Source organism: Labrus mixtus, chromosome 21, assembly GCF_963584025.1.
Source record: "Labrus mixtus chromosome 21, fLabMix1.1, whole genome shotgun sequence".
Taxonomy (NCBI): Eukaryota; Metazoa; Chordata; class Actinopteri; order Labriformes; family Labridae; genus Labrus; species Labrus mixtus.
Window position 1 is genome coordinate 12547083 of NC_083632.1, and position 9710 is coordinate 12556792.

The 9710-nt window shown below is 36.8% G+C and overlaps 1 protein-coding gene across 1 annotated transcript; it reads right to left on the reverse strand.

The window, feature by feature from the left end:
* Positions 1 to 8235: 8235 nt before the first annotated feature.
* Positions 8236 to 9679, reverse strand: vkorc1 (vitamin K epoxide reductase complex, subunit 1). The gene is made up of 3 exons (XM_061028241.1): positions 9398 to 9679; positions 8928 to 9037; positions 8236 to 8719 (listed from the first exon to the last, which is right to left on the reverse strand). Exons 1-3 carry the CDS (start codon positions 9565 to 9567, stop codon positions 8508 to 8510), a joined length of 492 nt encoding a protein of 163 aa, XP_060884224.1. The 5' UTR covers positions 9568 to 9679; the 3' UTR covers positions 8236 to 8507.
* Positions 9680 to 9710: the final 31 nt, after the last annotated feature.

Consider the following 9710-nt stretch of genomic DNA (forward strand, 5'->3'; position numbering starts at 1 on the left):
TTGAAGTAAATATTAGCGGCAACTTCAGTCAAGGTAAGCAACAAACAAACATACACTGAAGGGTTCTTTGTATCTGACTTTACATCAATTTTGGTTTACATTGGGTCAGTTTTTTATTTCCTAGGATAAAAACATCTTGTACATTCTCAGAGTATGGCATGAAAATGTGTGCCATTAATTTTTGTATAAATTAACTATATATGGTTTCTAACTACCTAGATATTTTGTTGATTTGTCTTATTATTCCCCATCTAAAAAATCCATTCACTGTAGATCTCGACATCAAATGAATCACCTTTCCATCATTCTGTGTCAACAAAACAACATTAATACTCATTAATGCCACTTTATTCAGTTACATGTGAGAGTAATAATACATTAGCATTGGGTTTTACAAGTGTTATGTAATTTATAATTTGGTCCAGCTTTGATCACCAAACATCGACATCAAAAAGAAGCAGTGTCTTCATTTGCACTTTGGAGGGAAGGCTGCTCACAATTTTATAACTTTTTGATTGATTTTCTTGTGTCTCTCCAATGGGAAGGACTAAAAGTTAACACTCGAGTAAAGGAATCATGGATGCAATTTAAGAGAATACGGATTACCTTTTTTTTTTAAATTCTCTCTCTCTCTCACACTGCCTCTTCAACTAATGTTTGACTTGTGATTCTTATTTGTAACACACACTCCATGAATATTCACCCATACATTCTTGACACTACTAATATTACAGATTTCAATAAATCTTGTTGATTTTTTAGCTAGTTTGTCCGAAAGTTCCGAAAGATGTTTTGGTTTGGTTGTTCTTGTTGTCAGTCCAAGTCAATCTAAAGTGTGTGTGTGTGTGTGTGTGTGTGTGTGTGTGTGTGTGTGTGTGTGTGTGTGTGTGTGTGTGTGTGGGCTTCCATTTTCATGAAAATTTGATCCAACAAGCCATCGATGTTCGTGCAAGGATCTACTCACCATCAAGCTGAGCATGTGACTCTGGAATTAGAAAACACATTTGGGTTAGTCTTTTTCCTTTTATGTTAGGTGTTTGCTTTACCATGAACTTGGTTCCAAAGATTATCAACAGCAACAGTACCTTGTTTAAAATGATTACCTTGTCCCTGTAATTGTAGGCTATTGTGTTTTTCTTACATTCATATATAGACTTAAATTAATTCAAGCAGTGGGTTGCCATTATGATCATGTATCCTGCTCATGGACAGAGTACTCCCTTAGTGATAGTTGAGCACAATTTTAGCATAGTTTTTTATTTAAGACTTTAATAAGATGGCAACCGAGCTATGATAAGAAAAGAAAGTGTTACTAAATATTACATTAGATAAAAAGATACACAATGAAAAAGGCTAGAAGTATAGCCTTATACTATACCTTAGATATACAGTATGTATTGAAAATTAATATCATTTTAGCCTTCAATATACAATAAAGATTACGATAAAATATTCCAAAATTCTATTTGTGGTAAATCCGTATCTAAACAATAAAAATATACTTGTTTACCACTGAAATCACAGTCTTCATTATAGTAGCCAATTTTGCATTCATTTCTTCAAACAGATTTATGTGACAATGTTGTGTAATATCAAACATCTACATTTAAAATGGACAGCAGTGAGGTAAATTGTGCCTAAGCGCTACTCTCACTGTTTACAAAAAGACAATAGGCAGATGATGTGCTTCACTTAAATCATGACATTCAGCTTTTTTATGATAATTTATACATGGTCCTTGTACGATGGCCATGCAAAAACCATGTATGGTCACTTAACACTGTAGTAAGAAGTATAATGAAATAAGTAATCTTTTCATTACATACTTGCACTTGTGCAAATTATTCTTGTATTTGTCTGGATTTAATCTTTAAATCATTGTATTATCTCCCAGAAGTTTAAATAGCTATGTTACAATAAAATAAACATTAAATTAAAATAAAATATATGAAAGTACGGTGAAATAATGTCTTCAGATTCCTTGATTTGTCATTCAGCCCAAATAATGAGAAAAATGTTAAGTTAAAGTATTTAATATCAGTAAATATACAGTAAAGTATAAAAGTATTCATAATGATAAAAAAATGGTCGTACATTTATTTATCATACACATTTCTGCTTTTACCAGGGTTTGCATATTAACCAAGATGGTCAAGTCAAAGTGTGACTTACCTGCAGGTAAAAGACTTGCAAGAGTAAAGATGCAGACCCACTTCCTCAAAGCCATTGTGTGACTTCACAGTTCTTGGTTCGGACTCTTTATATGCCTGCTTTGACCTGTCACCTGCCATGAGGTGTGTCCTTCCCATTATGCACCCCACATAACATCAACAAAAGTTAATGGGAATTTCCTTGTTGAAAAAGATTACAGCTCTCTGGTTATGTCACGTCATACAAAGCTAAAGAGCCTACATCATTATAGTATCATTTTCTGAACACAAGGTGTGAAGTTGATAGTTTGTTAAACCAACTTTCAAGGGTGGACGAACCAGTCACATTTTCAGACTTTGAGAAACCCAGTGTGTGCAAACAACTCTAGTCGCTCAACCATGGTTGGAACATTTTTGTGTGACGAATGTGACAAAAGCATATTTGGTTTGTTTCTAGAACAATTGTGTATTTCAGCACCTTGGAAACTATTTAAAAAGATAAAAATGTTATTTTAGACCCCAAACGCGTCATAGCTACGTCACTGACGTCTAGCAAACTAGCTATCTTACATTTAATGTGTCAGGATGTACAACTCAGGCTACAGGTGACACTTTTTTATGACTGGGATTTAAAAATATAAACATTTACCATGCCTTAATCAGATTAAGTGGGATAAGTTTGAAGTGTTGTGTCAGTGTCTGAATTAGTCCTGCTTGTTTTCATCTTGGTTGCTGAGCAATAAGAAGATTATTCTGAAGTTACAACATAAGCCACTGGCAGCATTCACGATTATTTAAGTTAACTCTTCTACTTGTCTTTCAGTGCTATTACGAAACAAAAATCTCTACAAAGGTGAGGAACCCACAGGAATGATGAATAGCTCGTGTCGATGTGTTGATGGCGCGGCTCACCCTCAAGTAATAATACTACACAGGTATATGTTCCTGTTGTGGCTGCAACCTTTACACCTTGTCTGTCAATATCTGTGTATTTTCAAACTGCAAATATGCATTTTGACAAAAGGAGAAAAATCTTTTCACATGCAGTTGCATAAGCTTTCAAAACAAAGCAGCACGCTGTTTGCGTGGTTACATTTTGTACACCTACCTTGTTTGGTGAAACTTGGATTACCTTTACGTCCACGGAGTAATTATGTAAGGATATGATGATGACGGCAAACACTTCAGAGTTAAACTTGACTGAAAAAAGAACAATAGACTTAATTTATATATTTTATTTATGACAACCACTCTAATTGTGCTTCTGGCTTTAGTGGCACTATGAGTGTGTTTTATTGTTATTGCTTAATTCCAATTAAACACGAACAAAAGGAAATTCATAGAGTACATACTAGTATACTTCTTTACCAATACTTTAAGCCTGGGTGCTGGTCCGGTTTATTTTTAACACTTTAGATTGTACTTTGGCGTTACATGTCTACCATGCTGATTAAACCATGACTCATCTTGAGGGAGTGATTCTTTTTTTGGGCTAAACTTGAAATTTATGATATAACTCCTTGGATCCAAGATTATTATCCATCACAAATACAAATGTAACAAGAAAATGGAAACTGTTAAAATGGACCAGTTTACTTTCTGTGTTTTCAAAAACAAATGAAGAGCTTTCAGGTGTTCTGCTTTCTAAGCAGAGTGGGCTGATATCAAAATGATGTATCTACATTTTATATACTTTTTTAAAATACTGATTAAAATATTATATTGGATCTCTGTTGAAATGTCTTAACCCTCCACATCCAAGATAAAACCTCTAAGTATCAACACATTATAGGTTATTACCAGCAAAATTGTTCAACCAGTTGTCACAATCAGTCAAGAATATAGGCTATTTTACACATTTCTATAAGACATTTTTAAAAGTATGCCCTGCATCATTTAATTATTCTGAAGGGAATCTTGACTTTTACCAAAGAAGGGGAATTTTGTGAGTGAAGACATCTATTGTGATGTGGATGAGAATGAGTGATCTGACAGATGTCAGGAGATGTAGACAGATTAAACTGTTAATCCCCATACATGTCTACAAGGTTTTTGTTATGCTGTATTGTAAAGACTCTTTCTTGTGTTGCTATGGCAGAGTTTGTCAATAAATAAGTGTACAAACAGTAAAGGCGTCAATGTGAATCTGGTCCTACCTGTGGGAATGTTATTGCCACAGGTAGGTCTAATTTTAAACATACCATATAGACAAAGGTACACTTGTTTGTTTCTTATCATAGTTGTCCTGAAAACTTTAACCAGTGTTTCCTTCAGAAAAATATAAGATAAGATGTCTCTCCATTACAATAAAATAAAGATGCCCGTTCTGAGAGCTACAAATGTTCATTGACAAATATCAACATTTTTTGGTCTTTTTAACTACATGTGTCATGCTGTTGGTATGAATTGTTCCGAAGAATGCACTCACTTGTTTTTGAAAATGTTAGAGGGTGATTTGAAAGAAAAAAATCTGGGAGAATCCAATGTGAAAATATTGCATCTTTTTGTCTATGTGTCTAATGTTGTGTGCTGGGCAGCTTAGGGGATTCGTTCAGCCTCTCTTTAATCTATCCCTGAGGTTGATGAAGGTGCCCGACCCGTGGAAGACCTCCTGCATCATCCTAGCATCAAAGAAAGGAAGTCCCAGCGCTCTCAATGGCTACAGCCGTTTGGCACCCATGTCATAAATCGTGAAGACATTTGACAGTCTGGTTCTTCAGAGCCTGAGGCCTCAGCTAACTGCCGTCCTGGACCCACTGCAGTTTGCATACCAGCTGCGCATTGGTGTGGAGGACGCCATCTTCTTCTTAAACCACAGGGCCCTTTCACTTCTGTACTGTGAGAGTGATTTTCTTTGACTTCTCCAGTGCGTTTAATACATCCAGCCCTGCCGTCTAAGGGATAAGCTGCTGCTGATGATTTTATGGACATTTTATGCATTCTTATTTTCCTGTTACTTGATGCAGTTCTACTCTAGTATTTATGTATTCAATGTTTTTATGTTTGCTTTTTATGTCTTAATCTATGTGTCTATGTTTTCTACATGTTTCTTGAATTCTCAAATTTCCCCTTGGGGACAATAAAGTTGAAGTTGCACCCTGACACTGCAGCCCGGAATATGGACCACGTCTACATATGTCAGAGTGGATGGCTGTGTCCCTGAGGTGGGCAACACTGGCGTATCTCAAGGAGCTGTTCTTCCTATCCTCTTCGCTCTCTACCTCAGACTTCAGATTCATTTCTGGTTCCTGCAACCTCCAAACGAATGCTGACAACTCCTCCATTGTTTGAAGCATTAGCTGTTGAAAAATGTTGTTCAAGCAATTGGACCAAGTGATTTTGTTGTAATTCATTCCTCTCTACGGTCAGGGTGTGTAACCAACTGCTTTTCAACCTGCTGTAGTTAAGCCTCTGCTTATTTCTTTTACTTTGACCCTTTCATCCTGTAAAAATTTAAGTTAATTTATCAGCTGACCTTCTCCAAGTCATGGAGAAAGTAATTAAGTTCAAGTCAGACTTTCAATCATGTCACAGCAGCTCTGCTTCTCCTTTCATTTGATTCTGCTGTTTAAGTGAGTTTAGACCCGACCACTGCCTATGATACAGTGGATCACAGGATCCCTCGATGATGCCTTGTAGCGTCATATGGGCATTAAAGGCACTGCCCTCAAATGGTTTGAATCATACCTCACAGATTGGAGTTTCTTAATCCACCTGGAAAAATATTCTTCGGGCACAGGTTTTCTGTATGATTATTTTTTAGAAGGCTCTTAGACTTTTATTTTAATTGTATTGTTTCTCTTGGTTGTGCGGCACTTTGGTCAAATGGGCTTCTTAAATACACTGGACTTGACTTATACTTCACCTTACACTATACTATATCATATTGTACTATGTTAAATGTTATACGCTTATACTGCGCTTTCCATTCTATGAAAACGGATTCAAAAAATGTTAAAAACGTTATGTAAGGTTTTGAGATCATGACAAAAAAACCAAACTGGAGCTAACTTTGACAAGAATGTCAGTGTGCTTCTGTTTTGACAAGTCTTTGTGTATTATCTTTCAGAGATCCATCTGTCCACACTGCAAGACAAACCGTTTCAGTAACTCTGACAATAACTGCTGAAAACTTTGTACGAGGGTTGTAAGGAAGCCTAATTTTAGCTACACCCATTTTCTAGAAACACCTCTGGTAGAAGCCATGATCTAATATTTGTTTATTAGATGAGCTTACACAGCAGGCATGTAGAGACTCCAAAAATTAAATATCCTATATGTAACTTACATGTATAAATAGTTTTTTAATGCCCATTAATAAGCACACGGTTAACTGATGTGAAAAAGTAGTGTCAGTAGTGTGTTGCCTGTATACAATTTTTACTCGGGTCGAATTTTCCGCGAAAGCTCCAGGAAGTGATGCTATATGCACTTTCTCCACGTCCTCCTCACTCCGCTCCGCTTACAGAGATCAACAGTAATGCCTGCCGAGACTGTCGTTTGTAGGATGGAGAATTAATCTAATATGAAATCTGTTAGTTCAAATAAACGACTGGCCTCTGGCACATCACAGACTCCTTCACAGACTTTCACATGTGTATGTCCACTTACCTCCTCTGTAAACATTGTGCTGGTAAATATCCAGTGTTTCGCGGCCGATGATGAACTGGTGCAGTTCGCCTAATGGCCTGAGGTGTCACTACAAACGCAGTATTTTTGAAAGTTACATAGCTCATTTAAGGTAAAAAAAAAAGTGCTAATTAAAAGGGGTGACTTGTTTTTTTGCTTCTTGTTTTTATTGACTGATGTCTAAACTTTGTTGTTATTATTTTTTCTGTAACAAGTTGGAACATTTGCAAAATGTGTGTCTTGTTAGACTATGTACCGAGCTCTTAGTAATCTCAGATAAAAGTGTTTTAGTCAATGGACAAGCAGACAGTGTGATTGATTAATAATCAGATGCTCTGTTGACTGTCACAGTGGGCTGTGATGTCATAGAGTTTGGTAACTGATGTAATTATTAACCTCGTAAGAGGACATGGCAACATGATATAAAAAAACTACAAGTGATTCATGTTTCACAAGATTACCCCATAGACTGTATAAGACATGTGACTCAGTAAACGGAAATTTAGGTTAATTTTTCATTAACCTATAGTAACAGGCAAGGTGGGTCCTAAGGCAGTGGTTCTCAACTGGTCTAGCTCTAGAAAAATGGTGCAGTTTGGAACTTTAGACAGTTCAAAAGATGTGACAGATCAAAGCGAACAAAGCGTTTTTTTCCCAGGCACACATGCTGACAATTACGCATAACTCTTGATGCATAACTCTCAGTGACACTATGATGCATAACTCTTATCTTTCATAAATTCTAAATGAATGAGTTATGAACAAATGGACAGTGTGTGCCAATAAGGACTTGAACTCTTCAGACCAAATTCAGTTTTTGTATACCAGGCCATAAACATTTTGTTTCTGCGCTCAAAATAGGAACTGCACTTTTTTAGCAATCCTCCATTGGCTTCATTTTTCAACACCAGAGTTTGCCTTTGGATTTGAAAAATTCAAGAGTCTTCATAACTGGGGTGGATTGGAATCCTTTCTTTTACGTTGATAATACAGAGATTAAGACTTTGAGGTGCCCAAAACGAGCCCCAGCGAGTTAAACTGGGCTAGTCACTAATTATCAGCTTACCAACCCTGAACTTGTAAGAATAAGATTATGTGAGTTACAATAGCCCCAAGAGGTACTTTAAAGTTAAAAGCAGGGTTTTCTAAATGTCCACTCCTGCTTTGGGCCAACGTATAGCTCAAAAGACATTTGGCTATGTTTTTGTGAAAAAATAAAAGGTTTTCAGAAAACGTTTTCCTCTATGCCATAAATGCATTGCAAATTCTCAATTTCTGTTTTCTTAAAACACTGACTTGATCTGTGTCCAAATTCCCCATGCCATATGATACACTTGAGCATTTAGCCCCATCTACTGGTAAGACCTGGTATTTGCATGGCCCTGCAATGCTTTTGCTTACTGTAGTAGACTGTAGCTTATTTGTATTCATTTTTTAATCACACACTAACAAGAGGAAGTGTTACAAAGTGTGTAATCAACTCTAAATGCACATTAATAAAATAAAAAAAATTACTGCTTTATCAAACATTATCATAAATCCATCTTGTACCTCTTCAGACGAGCATCCCCAGTCCTACTTTCAATATGCTTTCAATAGAAAAGTATCAAAAGGTGTAAATAATCCAGAGACAGTGTGGGAAAAAAATTTGCTACAAATTTTGCTCAGCGCAGTTGCAGCTCCAGCTCCAGCTCAGCAGAAGGTGTTGAATTTCACGAGTAGCACTTTCTATCCAGCTTTTACTTTCATTCCTTCAATTGCTCCCCTTCGTTTCAGATTGGTGAAGAGCAAGGCAAAGTTGATGATGTATGTTGACACGCAGACCATGCAGAAGTCCCCCAGGACAAAGGTGAGAATAGTTGCAAGATAAAGAGAGCCGGCTACAGAAACCCAGGAGGAGAAGACCAAAAACACTACTGCTTTTTTGGACACAAACATTCCTGCAATAAAAACAGACAAAGAAGTCACTAAAATACATTACATATGCTCTATCTCATTGTCATTTTTTTGTAGGACTATGGAATGTTTAATTTGGCTGAAATATACAACAAGCCGTGGTTCACAAAGATGCTGGATTGCAAACAGGATCTTTTTTTATTTCAAAAATACTCAGCACCTATAATTTGCAGAGGAAAAACACAGACTTACCAAGGCCCATCTGAAGAGTGTAAAATATGATGCCAAGCACACTGTTTGGCTGGTTCAGAAGGCTATCTTTGTCAAAAAAGAACTGGACCAAGCCAAAGCCACGTCCCCATCTGTCAAAAAGAAAAAGGAAAGATCTAGAATTATACATTATTAGAATATTATTATATACAAAAGAAAATGTAAAACGCCTGCATATGGGCTTCAACTCCTGTGAAATATAATAAGGCATACGGGTTATTTTATGGACTGCAATTAACAGGGAATCATGCACAGGATAATGTTAAAATGCTGATGCGTTTGCACAACATTTTAACACGTGGCAGATTAAGGTGCATGAAGGTACCCAAAATGCATCCATGCCTCCTGCATGCAGAAGTCAAAGTAGAGTGTTTGTGGTTCACAATAGGCCTACAGTGGATAAATAAGTTATTTTAAGGTACGTGCTGATGAAGAGTAAAAAAAAAACTTACCTGGAAGCAAAAACTTTGGAGCAGCTCACAGACTCCCCCAGGTCGCACATCGCCCTGTAATCTGGGTCTCTCTCTTTGGACAGCTCGACGTGAAGCGCATAAACAGACAAACACAATCCGAAAACGCAGAGAAATGTGCGCGCCTTTCTCTCCCATTTCGGCAAAGCCATGCTTGTGTTTTAAAGAAACGTTTAGATGAATGTAGCCTAAATGTCTCCAGGGGGGGGCAAAAAGATTAGACAGGTTAGATTTCCTGCTAGACTTCGGTTTCCGTTCAAACTTCACCACGGAGGTCCTCTGGTCAATGCGACGT